Source organism: Falco peregrinus, chromosome 8 (genome assembly GCF_023634155.1).
Source record: "Falco peregrinus isolate bFalPer1 chromosome 8, bFalPer1.pri, whole genome shotgun sequence".
NCBI classification, from domain to species: domain Eukaryota; kingdom Metazoa; phylum Chordata; class Aves; order Falconiformes; family Falconidae; genus Falco; species Falco peregrinus.
Genome location: NC_073728.1, coordinates 6105474 through 6118842, shown reverse-complemented (window position 1 = coordinate 6118842; position 13369 = coordinate 6105474). Strand labels below are relative to the sequence as shown.

Here is a 13369-nt window from a genome sequence, read left to right as displayed (position 1 = left end):
GACATCCCAGTTCTCACAGCACAGGCAGTTTTCTGTAAGTGGAGCTGAGATGGGAAGAGGTAGTAGCTTGCTTTGTGCTCTGGGAGGCTCGTTAGGTTTCAGGGAGTCTGGGAAGCGTTATCTGTGTCGCTCCTACATTCTTTTGCTCCCTGCTCTGTTTTTCATGGCAATCTCTTTATTATGGAAGCTAAGCATGAGAGGAATTCCGGTACATAAGCTTTTACAAGGCACAGTGTTTTTCCCCAAGCCTGCTTGGTGCTGCTGCCTTAGAAAGCTCCTGCATGTTGAAATGTTGGGGTTTGGTTTGTGTCTTAGAAAGTTATGGGCAGTGTTTGGCTTTGTTCATTTTTCTGCACTTCATCAGTACTTCATCCATAAACAGAGAAAGAGCTGCCTCTGGTTAAATTTTGTGCCTCTGTTGCTAGTGAAGTGTTTCCGTTTAAAGGCAGTAAGATGTTCTGTACAAAGAAATCTGAAATTCCATCTTCCCATTTCCAAGCTTATTTATAATGAGAAATTTGCAAAATTTTTTGTGTACTTAGTGAATGTAAGTAAGATGGAACATGTCTCTGTTTTGCTTTGAGGGCATTCTGGATTTCACGCTGTGGATTTATAGGAAAAATGTTTAACTCATTAAAATTAACAAACTTGGAAGGTTCAAGACCAGCTGGGATGGAGCTTTGAGCAACCTCATCTAGTGGAAGGTGTCCCTGCCCCAAGGCAGGGGGTTGGAACTAGATGGTCTTTAAAGTCCCTTCCAACCCAAACCATTCTGTGATTCCATGGAGGCTCTCCGTAATTCCAAGCATGATTGATGAAATTCTTAATATAGCTGTAAAAGCTTCAAAAATACACAAAATGTAACACAGCATCCTGTTACATCTGTCTCAGGCCATAGAAATACACAGCAAATTTCACAACTAGCTTCTTAAGACCTATTCATCAGATATTTAATTATCAAAATTGTATGCAAAATCAAGGCCTTATTTACAGTTGAAAGTCCAGCTTTTAAGCAGTTAAATGTTGGACTACATGCAGCGGAGTGGTTTGAAATTTCATTAATGGGAAATAAGTGTGCAATTACGTTATCTATCAGGAAGGGAGCTCAGGGATCATTAAGAGCTGTTCTACTAAAAATATTCAGAAAGGTAAAATTTCCAGTGCCTTTGACAAAAAATTAAATGTCCTTCTGCATAAGAATAATCTTCCTCATTTCTGAAATGCTTGCCATGTTCCATCAATTTTCATTTCTAGCTGGGTAACATTCGTGCATGTCTGGTAACAATTCAGTTGTGACATTTTTCATGTTTGTCTGTAGTCTTCCTTGCTCACAAGAATATGAAAACTTAGGCAGTTCTTACGTGGCAAACCTTTCTGATTATCGATAAATACTAGTATACTTTCAAAAAGGACCCTTTTAATTTGTCCTAGAGCATAGAAGACAATTTATTTTCTCAGTTAATATGCTGCCATCAGCATTATAAAAGGCATCTTATATATTTTAAATACTGTGCCTTACTAAAATATTTGGTATTTTGACTATGTACTGAATAACTATTCACAATTTTGATATGTCAGAGAATTTAAATTTAGCAGATCGTTCCCTTGCGGCTCATCTTCTCCGGCTTGCATTTTTAATGATGAATTGTACTAAATACCCAAGCAGTAGACTGCAGTGTTGCAAGTGCAAGGTTACAGTAATTAATAAAGTCAGATAGGAATATGCATTGTTTTTAAGCTGTTCGTTGATCAGCTATAAAAGCAAGGAGAACATCTGGATGTTGTTTGGGGGGCTTCTTTTTTGTAGTCTAATATTTTCTTTAAAATGAATAAGGCTGCCAGTGTGTCTGGGTTTTTTTCAAGGTCACCATCTCAGCTATGGAGTATTTCCCAACTTAGCTCTTGTTAGAGTAGCTGGAAAAAGGGATTATCATGGTATTGACCCACTAGTTACTGAACGACTTACAGTTTGGTTTTTTAAGGGGAAGCAGCGTTATAAGCGTAGGTGTTCTGAAGTGCCATGGCTCTGTAAGCGGTTTTACAGGAGCTGTAAGAGTGAAGTGTGTTTAGAAACTGTTTCAAAGCGTTTATGGAAGAGTAAATGCAAGAATGAAGTAGTGGCTTGTGGATGCTATTTTGTGTTCTGGCTGGGTTGGTGCACTCTTCTGGTGGTTTGGTTGTTTTTTTCTTTTCTCCTATTGTTCCCATGCAATGTAATAAACTTCTTTTAAATGTCTGTTTTGGTCCAGTGGTTTCCTGGAGACGAACCAGTCATACATAGCCATCTCTAGGTCTAACCTGACTTCCTGCTAGGGAGGGGACTTTTCTTTACCCTGAGATTCCCCCTTAGAGCCTACTTTCTCTCTAATGCCTAGCTTTTTGGTTTCTGTATCATATCCCGTTTGTTCTTTCTTGGGCCACTGCTCTCTTTTGCATTTATGTCTGTCTTCTAATCAATAATGGAAAGGTACTTCAGTCTAAATCCAATTAACATTTTTCCTGAAGTCACAAGTCTGTTAAGACTTTTTTTTTTTTTTTTTAACTACTCACCACTTCTTTCTCTGCTTTGCCACAGTATCTCTAGATGATACAGACTAATTTAATGGTTTCTCATGGGCATACATTAATAAAATGCCTAAATAATTAAAGAAGCTAATGTGGTTTTTATTTGAGCATAAATCCTGAAAACTGGACTTGGTCCTTCTGCATGCATAGAAAGAATTTTGCCTTCTCAAGGCAGAATTAGGAGGGAGTCAGTTCTCTGCTGTATGCAAGGTGAAATAGATGTGGGCAGCAGAGAAGTTGTTCATAAGGTCACCTGCCGTTTCCCCTCTGTGGTGAGGGACATCGATTTTTGTGAACCTTGGCTCTGAGATGCTTGTAAGATACATGAATGCTCTAGATTAGCATCTCCATATATAGCAAATTTTTGTGCTTGTTTTCAGTTGGGAATGATTGTTAATGGGGTTTTTGTTCCTTTTCTGAGCATTCTCATTTTTTGTGTGATTTCTTTGAGCTGTTCCCAAGTACACAGCTCTTCTGTAAAATGTTCCCAAATAGCTTCTTTCTTCTGTTATTTGCTGAGCATCTAATTGCAGAGCTTTTGTATTTCGGATATTTGCCTCATGCATGTGGGTGGAAGATTGCTTTTTCCCAACAGAAATATGCACTGTAAAACCTGCATCCAGCAGCATTTCAACTTCTGTACTTTATGCACGGCTTCTGACCCTGATGTGCACCAAGTCTCACAGTGTGTGCCAGTCTGTCTTGTCCTGTCTTGATTGTTTTATTTGTACCTACGTGTACGTCACTTTCAGCGTACATTTTGAGTCGCCTTAATGTTCAGTGGTGACAACTTCATCTATTGGAATGCCATTTTGGGGCCTTCCACTGATGAAACCCCACTGCACATACGTCCCTAATTGTAGTTCTTGCTGGTGTATCCAAGGAGCGAAAGCTTTAGACACGGATAATCACTGCAGGGTTTCTCAGGTGAGAAGTATGGACTTAGGGGCTAATATTTGCAGTATGGCAGCCAGGTACATTTGACTGTGCCCTCTTTTCTGTGGTTGATTTTTGTGCTGCTTGTTTTGGGACTTCGGTAAAGCTAAGGAAAATAAACAACTAAAAAGCACCTAAAAAAGTATATAGAACAGAGCAAGAGTGTTTCAATTTACTCGGAGTGTGCAGGCTGTCTATATGCCCTATAAAATGGTTATACAGATCAGCTTTATGCTGATTTTATTTGTCACTTCTTGTTACTGGTTCTGGCATTTATCAGAGAGATGAAGCGATACTTTGTCCTTCAGGTACCTTATCCACATGACAGGAGTTTTGGTCCTTGCTTTGTACTCAGCAAGGCAGGTCTCTGCAATACAAAAGCTGGCATTGCAGCGATGACCATCGGAAAGTATGGGAATGGATTTCTTTTTTTCTTCTGGTGATCCCTCTAAAACTGCTTAGAGCTGTACTGGTGACTGGTGGCTTACATGTCAGCTCTGGAAATCTGTGGTCAGGGCTATGAGCACTTGTTATCTTAGTGCTAATTGTTTCTGCAAAATGGGTGAGGTAGTACATGCATTTCACAGCATTGCCCAGATCTCCGTATGTTTTTGAGTTCTTTCCTGCAGGGTTTGTGGCATGCTGAGGCCCTGCAGGAGCTATCACCGCAGAGCTGTGTGACCCCAAGCAGTTCCTCCAGCACAGCGCAGCAGCATGTTCTTAAACTCTTTCCTCTTGCACTCCTATTTTTACTCATTAGGATTCTGAATATTTTGGGCCTGCAATTCTTGTTTTTTCTTGTTCGAACACTTCTCCTGGATACTGCCACTTCCTAACCTGTGATTCCACTACAAAACCTTTCCATAATCTAGGTGACAAATTGGGAATGATGATATTCCCGAAGCATTGCTCTGCACCACAGAAGAAACAGCTAGACTTGTGCTGTTTGTTCATAATGGATCTCCTTGGTTTCGCCTTGAAGTGATGAAGTGAACCACCGCTGTCTTTTTTTGTCAGAATTTGGATCCCTTGGCAAGTTGGAATAGCCCCTCTCTACTCTGGAAAGACATGCTGGTTCCTTTCAGGGTTCCCTCTGTATCTAGAAGATTTTGATTACAGTTTGATTAGAGAAATCAGTGTTTGTTAAAAACACATGAGAAAACAGCAAGAATGCTTTAAGAAGCAGCTTTGGAGATATTGATTCTTAAGATGACTGATGAGCTCCCATGTCTGTCTTCCTTTTCTACAGATAACCACTCTGCACCTCCAGATGTAACCACTGGCCTGGTAGAACATTTACATCATGAGCGTCCACAGGTAGCATCAGTACGAGGAGTTCCCAGAGGCTACAACAGCAGCATTTTGGAAACTGCAGATGGTGATTGTATTACAAACCTCCTACCCCTCTGTCTTGTGTCCCTTTTTCTGAATAAGCGAGTGCGTAACAGAGCGTGATGCCCGTTGTGTGCTGCGTACCTGCCCCTCCAAAGCTCTGCAGCAGTGTGGTGTGTCTGTGGGTCTGTCACAGGGGAGGGACCTGTTCTGTGTTCCCCATCTTCTGCTGGTGGGAGCCATGCCCCCATTTCTGGATATATTTCTATGGTAAAAGGCAATGTAAGCCCTTCAGTCTCACGTTTTGATTTTGTATCACCTCAGAGCTATAGATTGCCATAAATATAAATAAACATACATATTTATATTTCATTTAAAATATATCGCATATACAATTGAAAATGAGCATTTAGAATGGGTTTTGTTGTGATTATTTTTTCCTAGACCTGTAAAATATTGAAAGATTGACTTATTTTTTCCAAGCATCCTCACACTTTCAGAACTGGGTGAATGTTAAGATGCAGCAAATACCTAGACCCTTGAAGAAAATAACATTCTTCAGGTTTGTATTGGAATCTCATGAAGCAGTCAGCAGTTTGAAAAGCTAAAGTGTGAGAAGGTATATGCATCGTCCAGGTAGCTAGGCAACAGTGTTGTTTTAAAACAAAAAATCCATGGTTGAAACTGTTTCTGATTAAAGCTGGCTTTTTCCAAACAAGCTGCTCAACTTGAATGACTCTTCCGCATGAAAGCTGCACTGAGCTTAGCGTAATGTTGTCAGCAGTGTGGCAGCATGTGTTTTAGTCTGTTTGTTAATATATGGTAAGTAATAAGTCTTTTCTGTTTGGCAGGTGTCCCAGTGAATAGCAGAGTGTCCTCTAAAATCCAGCAGCTTCTAAATACCTTGAAAAGACCAAAGCGCCCACCTTTGAAAGAGTTTTTTGTTGATGATTTTGAAGAACTGCTAGAAGGTTAATTTTCTTTCAAACGCATTTTTCTCTCTGTGTAAGCGGTTCAGGAAAGTACAGATGCTTCTTAGCAAGTGTTGTTTTCTTTTCCTCTTCCCAATAGAAAATCATGGTGGAATTGTTAAATCAGAGAGAGAATGGTCGTATGTTATGACCACTGAAGTGAAGCTATGTTCAGTTCAACCCTCCCACCTAGTGTACTTGTTCTCTTGTCCTCTCTCTTCTGGTGGAAAAAACCCATATCTTAGAAATGGAGAAGTTGCTTAGCAATATGTAGCTGCCTTTAAAACCAGCTGCATCAGCTGAGTTTGGAGGATCATTTGCGTTCTGTTCTTTTAGTCTTAAAGAGTAAATGAAAATTTTGTTCTTGATGTGACGTTTTTGAGCAGCTGCTACTAGATTCCCTGTACTATTTTTTTGATGCTTTAAGATACAAAGTGATTGCAGCTCTAGTCTTTTCATTGAGGTGCATGTGTGTTATTGTGGAGAGCAGAGAGCATCGCTTCGAACTGTTGGGTTTAGCTATGGCATAGATTGAGTGTTAGCTAAATCCAAATGTCACTTTGTTTTAATAACTGAGATGAAGATACTTCACCTTCTTGAGCAGCTTGGGGCAGGATTTTAACAGCAGGCTTCTCAGAGACCAAATGGCATACAAACCCTGCAATGTTCCACCGCTGAGACATGGTCCGGAAATCAAATGAAATATTCTGTGAGCAGTGCAGCTTTAATTGTAGATAATCTGTACAAGGAGCATATCATCCAGCTTTTTTTAAAAATACATTTTCATAGAAGCATAGTGTCATTCTTTGTTACCTTTTGAGAATTTGGTGCAGCAAAAATAAACAACCAGTTGTCATTGAAGCCGTTCTCTCTGATAACACTTCTTGACTTGGGTTAGGCTTTCATTTAAATAGATGTGCAGAACAAAGAGAAAATACCATCTTTCCAAAGCAGAGAAAAAAGTAAACTAGAGATTCAAATTCGGTGCCTGTGGCCCTTTTCTTTCAATAATGTGGAATCAGAACTCTGTAGGGATGGTAATTATTTTTTGTGAACCAACGGATGATTAGTGTAGCATCATCATAACGCAGAGAAGTAATGATAGCTGTGAGGAAGAGGAAGGTGAGAACAGTTTGTAGAATAGTCTGTTAAGTGTAACTTGCACACATTGTAAAGTTTGATATTTGCCATTTTACTCTGGTTTTAGTGCAACAGCCTGACCCAAATCAACCAAAGCCTGAAGGAAATCAGATGAATGTACTCAAAGGTGAACCCTTAGGTGTGGTAACCAACTGGCCACCTTCTCTGCTGGCTGCCCTGCAGCGCTGGGGAACTACCCAGCCAAAAGCCCCTTGCCTGACGGCACTGGATACGACTGGGAAAGCTATTTACACGCTCACCTACGGTAAGTGTTGGTGGTAAGTGTAAGGAAGGATTAGATGTTCATTGCAGAATGAACACTTTGCTTTGCTTAAGAGGGGCTGACTGTGCTCATGGTACATACTTTGAGATTGCTATTTGAATGCAAATTACTAATTCATTGCATATGAAAAACATTTGAAAGTTAATGAAGGGAAAATGTCTATGGTATTGATTCTTTACAAGTGACTGTTTGTAAATTTCAAACAATCGTGGGGGGTGGGGGGTGTTCTTAAAAGAACACTAAAAATAGCCTGGTGTAAAATAGGAGGAAGAAACAGATGAGTAATAATGCACTTTTCAGATTCCCAGAGTAGATACTAAATTTTAGCATATTCTTGCATATCCTTATAGAGAAGGCTTGTATTTCAGGAGCATATTAAGGATGTTACTGTGGGAAGTGAAACTTGCCTGAATCAATACAAGTGATGTAGTAATTTCATTTTTTTGGAAGATGATTGTGTCCCCCAGGACAGCTAACTGCAGCATTTCATTGTATAGTATGTTATAATGTTAAGATTTCTTGTTTGCATTCTTTTAGATGAAGTATACTAGGAAACGTAGCTGAGCAGCTGCGTTAGTTTTATCGCTTTGCAGTGGAGCTTTGAGAACCGTTTAGAATATCGTGTTTAATTCTGCATTTAAAGAAAGGAAAGGAAAAGACAAACTAAAAAGAAACCAAGCTCTAAATTGTACTTCTGCTAGCTGCACTGAATGGCCAGTTCGATAAAGAACTGGAGGTTTGAGGTACTTGAGTCCTGTGTAACTTTTCTTTATGTAACTGGAAATTACACAGAAAAAACCCAACTGTTGAATTGAAGAAGTCTGAGGCTGACAAACATAAAATAACTGGTAGTTGCTACGTGGTCTGAAGGGATCTGAGTGTGGATGTCAGTCCATGGTAAAGACGCTGTACTAGAAAGCTGAGCTCCAGAGGCACGTGGTTTGCCATGGCGTGCATTTTTTGGGGTTCTTGCTTTTGATTTACCATTTACGGTGGAAGAGTTTTGCTGTTGCTCCGTTTGTTATAGACAGGTGGGGTTTTTATTTAGCAAATGTGGAGGGTTGGGGGTTTTTTTCAGGCTACAAATTAAGAATTTATTTATATATTGTGTCAAATAAGTAGTTAGATTGTTGTCTTTGTATTTAGTAGCTTGGAATAATTTTTATATTCTGAATTACTGAAAGCTCTGTAGATCACTACAGGGCACTGAAGTGGCATTTCACAGAGCCACATATTCTGGCATGTACTCCTACCCATTGTTCCTTAAATTTCAGTTAATTTTTTTTGGCCAGTTTAGGATTTTTCTTTTTATCCCAAGCAGATTGCTTTCTCTAAGAGCCCTTAGGAAGGAGTCTTGTTAAGTGCCTTTTGGAATTGCAGTTAGGTTGTATCAACCAGATTACATGTGTGTGTGTGTGCGTGTGCACTGAAACATTGGAAGAACGCAGTAGGTTTGTGGGGTGGCATTGCTTTCACAACAGTAATGTTCACTTTTCCCAAATTACTTGCTCATGTGCCTGTTGACCTTGTTCTAATAAAACTGACTTGCCTAGTGCATATATAAGGCACTGAGATTTGCCGATTAAGTGTTAAAGTTTTAGGTTTTGGGGTTGTTTTTTTTAATTTCTGTATTGTCTTTTTTTTCTTCAGGCAAGCTGTGGAGTCGAAGCTTGAAGTTAGCGTATACCCTGCTAAACAAGCTAACCACTAAGAATGAACCACTGCTGAAACCTGGAGACCGGGTAGGCTGCTGCTGGAAATGATCTCCACAGATAAAACAGTCAGTGGGGAACAGCTTTAGCTAAAGAAAATCTTGTAATACTGTGGCTTGTAATAGCATGTTACCACAACGTTTAGTATTTCTGTTCCTGGTTTAAATATGAATGTGAACATTGCTGTGAAGATTTTCTTTTTCTCAAATGAAAATGCAGCCCTTACCCCACAAATGACGACAAAAAACATTTATTGTTATTTGAATGTATTTTTGTAGGTGGCTCTCGTATTTCCTAATAGCGATCCAGTTATGTTTATGGTGGCATTTTATGGGTGTCTCCTGGCAGAACTTATTCCTGTCCCAATAGAAGTTCCACTAACAAGAAAGGTAGGCAAATACATTCAGCATTTTTATGGTTTCATAAATAAATGAAGAGTGGGTGGGGTCTCAAGCCTGGTATGGTGCATCGGCTGAGCTACTCAGTGCATGTTATGTGCTTGGAAAGTGTTTTAATATTTGGCTGGGGAAGGGGGGAAATAGTTTGAAGCTAGTAAGTTAACTATTTTTAGGATATGGAACCGCAGAAATTATTTTAATTCATTATTTTTTAAAAGATGTGTGAAAGTGTTTCTCAGAATACAACACAGAAATGCTGTCTTTTCAGTTCTCACGCTGAGTAATGAGAGCGTAGGCAGGCAGAGACACCATAGTTATTGGAAATACTGGTATAATCCCACACACATTGAGCTTATTAGGGAAGAACTGAAAAGCCACAGGCTGCGCTTTTCAGTGCTGCAGGACTCGGAAACAGCAGCAGACCAGCTCTCTGTTCTACCAGAACTTGCAAACATCGCTGTTGGGTTGGAGAGGGCTGCACGAGCATTGCTTTTGACACTGCTTTGCTACCATTGCTTGCCAGATCTGCTGCCAAATCTAACTTTGTCGGCACTAAGCAAAACTAAGCCTTTTGAGTGTAGATTTGTCTTTTGTCTTCCATAAAAGGTCTTACGGGTTAGAAGCATACTTTTTCCTGTGATATAAATTGGCTTAATATTTTCTAAACATGGAAAAGTTACAGTAAACCATATGAAGGCTTCATTATTTATAAGTTTGCTATAACGTGTTTTCTCTGTAGGATGCTGGCAGCCAGCAGATTGGATTTCTTTTGGGCAGCTGTGGGGTAACACTAGCTTTAACCACTGACGCCTGTCAAAAAGGCCTTCCTAAAGCTCAGACTGGCGAGGTGGTTACATTCAAAGGTATGTTTTTAAGCTACTCAAATGTCTTTATAGGATAAAGAAAATACCCATTGCTGCTATTAAACAACAATCTTTGAGTTTGCTTGCATGCTTCTAGCTTACATGCAAAGAACGATTGCCTTAATTGTCAAGGCAGTACTTAGTGCTGCTCCCTGTCAGAGGGGTGATGCTGCAGCCTTTGCCTGCCTTGTGGTGTTATCCCCGAATGCCGGGGCAGGGAGGGAAAACAGACTTTGGAACTGTAATGACAGTAGCTTTTCTCTTTCCTTGAAGGCTGGCCTCGTCTCATTTGGTTTGTGATTGATGGGAAGCATCTGGCAAAACCAGCTAAGGACTGGCATCCACAAGTACGGGATGCCACTGCTGAGATTGCTTATATTGAGGTGATCCAGTATAATATGCCTAATCTACGGTTACTCTCTTGCAGTTTCTGTCACAGCATGTTTTCTTCCTTTAATCTCTTGATGCAATAGGAGAGATGACTGTATTATTTTTAACTGTGGAACAAGAATGCTTCCCTCAGGGTTGCCAGGCAAACTGTCATTTGAGTGGTTGTGTTGGATCAAATTGAAGATTGGGGATTATTGGCATTTTTGGATCCCTGAGATGATTTGTTTAATTGGAGTAGAGAAACAGTCAGATTTCATATGATAGTACTGTGTTCTCTGAACACAAACGTATTCTTTATGTAGCTTTTTGATTTTTTTTAAGAAGCTTGCTTCATTTTTGTAATAAAATGTCCTTTCAGTTCAGAGCTATAAATTTTCTACATTTTGGTGTTATTCTAACGCATATGTAAACTTTCTCTTTTCAGTACAAAACAAGTAAAGAGGGCAGCACAGTGGGCATTACTATATCTCATGCTTCCATGCTGGCACACTGTCATGCATTGACGCAGGCATGTGGTTATTCAGAAGGTAAGTTAGATAGGTACAGCTTTAAAATGATACTCGTAACTTTGAATATTCCGACAATTTACGCTGCAAAGTCATGTTTAGTGTCTTAAAAGAACTTTAGATAAGCAGTAGTAGCTTTGACTGCAAAGGGGAAGACAAACTTGCGCATTCAAAATTGGTGTGCTATGTGAAGGAAAATAAGAAGCCAGTTTTGAAACCATAATCATAATGTATTAACATTTTTTTAACCTAAGATCCTTATCGATTTTATTCAGACGTTTGGATTTTTCAGTCTTCATAAATCTGTTAGTTGGTGATAAGAGCTATACTGATTTATTTTTTTTTTCATCATCTTGAAAACAGCTTTGCTACAAATGTGGTTTGCCCTCCCTAATGCCTTTTGAACACACTGGCCACTTTAAGAAGTCATGAGTAGGCCAGTTTGAGATGCCCACGTGTGGAGTTGAAGAGCCCTCCCCGCAGAAACTGATCCTGGAGGCCATTTGGGTAGCTTGGATCTCTTTGAAGAGCATTGGATGCTGCCCGTTGCAGTTGTAGCAGCTCTAACAGTGCAGACTGGTGTGCCGTGCAGACAGGCTGGTGTCAGTTACGCAGCTTCTTACCTCTTCGGGGGAAGAGTTGCGGTTATTGACGAAAGGGAAGGCCTTTGGAAGTCCTGACTTGAAAGCCAGTAATGACTCGGTGGGATGTAATATCCATCATAGGCCTTACAGCTCTTCTACTTTTGTGATTCCTCGGAGTGTGACTTGACCCCCGAAAGACAGGCTTGATCAAGAAAGTCCGAGTTACCCTATTGAAAACCACCCCAACTTGCTTGGCCTTACTGCTCTTGCACCTTTGATAACCCTGCCTGCCTAGATCACAAAGTTGGAAGTCCCAGTGCAAGTCACGTGGTCCGATTACTTACACTAGGTCTGTGATCGTAGGTACTGCATTTGAGGGCATGAGCAGGCTGCAAACAGTTGCTAACTGTCCTCTCTTGCACTTGTGGGGTTCTTTCCTTCCTCATTTGGGCAATCGGTTTATGCCTGGTAGTGCTTTCAAGTCCACATAAGTAGTATGATAGGGTAAAAGAGGTTTTCACAGTGAGGTGTCTGTATTCTTTTCACTTACCAAAGAGGACTCTCCCGTTTTCATTTTGGGGCACCTTCCCATCACAGCTGCCGACTACAAGAACCGTGCCAGGAGAGGGGGCAGTGCACCCAGCTTGTAGGTAAAGGATTGTACAGTGATTCCTGAATCCTGAAAGGATGATGGCAGCTAGTTATGGACCAAAGGGGTCCACACGTGTTAATTCAGACAATTGCGGAGTAACATGTTACTGGCCATTAACATTTTCGATCTTCACAGAGGGCACTGAATTCTCTTGTCCTCTTGTATGTTCATTTTTCAAAGCTATTGCCACACGCTAGAGATGCTGTCACAAGGTTTGTGTTCTGTGTAAGCCATACCCAGTATACCTTGTAACAATCTAATCTGTTATCATAATACAAAGATGATTGTTGTAAGAAAAATAAGACACTTCCAGCTTAAGCAGTCTGTGTGTTATAGACAAGAAGCATGGCAACGTAACTTTGATTTCTTAGTAGTGCTGGAAGTTTCATAGTTGCTTTAACAAATATTTTGGGTGTTTAAATATTTTCATAAATACGCTTCTTAAGTCTGATAGTTTTTCCTTTGCTTTCAGCTGAAACGCTAACAAATGTCTTGGATTTCAAAAGAGATGCTGGTCTTTGGCATGGAGTATTAACGGTGAGTATTTGAATGAACGGAAAGAACTGCAGCAAGTTGCTTCTCTCAGGGGTAGAGTGCTGGTTTCGGAATGAGGTTATAAACTCTGTTTATGTTTCAGTATTTATTTTTTTCAGAATAAAGTGTTACTTTTTCAATAACAGACTGCACAGACATAGCTTATGTTTTTACTAAGTCACATAGTTTTCACTAACAATTACATGTAAGAGTTACATTGTAGCTGTAATGAATTTTTTGGTGTTTTTTTTTTAAAGTGTTGGTACATGTTGTGTGTTCTTTGAACCACCTGAAAGTTTATTTTTTAAATATTTTTCTGATAGAGTGTTATGAACAGGATGCATGTCATCAGTATTCCCTATGCATTAATGAAGGTTAATCCACTTTCCTGGATACAGAAAGTCTGCTCATACAAAGGTAACCTTAAAGGATTTTTACTTAACCCATCTCTTTTTGGATGATTTAAAAAAAAATAAAAATAATTAGTTTGTGTAAAACGTCTG

General features: G+C 39.8%; 1 protein-coding gene across 3 annotated transcripts in view; it reads left to right on the top strand.

Moving 5' to 3' along the window:
* DIP2A (disco interacting protein 2 homolog A) overlaps positions 1 to 13369 on the top strand; it is a 122093-nt gene that overhangs the window by 70354 nt on the left and 38370 nt on the right. For all 3 annotated transcript variants that reach the window (XR_008748623.1, XM_055813197.1, XM_055813198.1), the window contains exons 6-15: positions 4751 to 4879; positions 5685 to 5804; positions 7012 to 7209; positions 8878 to 8969; positions 9218 to 9328; positions 10077 to 10200; positions 10474 to 10583; positions 11015 to 11117; positions 12805 to 12869; positions 13190 to 13283. Coding sequence is in view for 2 of the 3 variants with exons in the window: in XM_055813197.1 (XP_055669172.1) it covers positions 4751 to 4879; positions 5685 to 5804; positions 7012 to 7209; positions 8878 to 8969; positions 9218 to 9328; positions 10077 to 10200; positions 10474 to 10583; positions 11015 to 11117; positions 12805 to 12869; positions 13190 to 13283 (1146 nt within the window). In the remaining variant the exon portion in view is untranslated. The remainder of the gene's footprint in view (positions 1 to 4750; positions 4880 to 5684; positions 5805 to 7011; positions 7210 to 8877; positions 8970 to 9217; positions 9329 to 10076; positions 10201 to 10473; positions 10584 to 11014; positions 11118 to 12804; positions 12870 to 13189; positions 13284 to 13369) is intronic.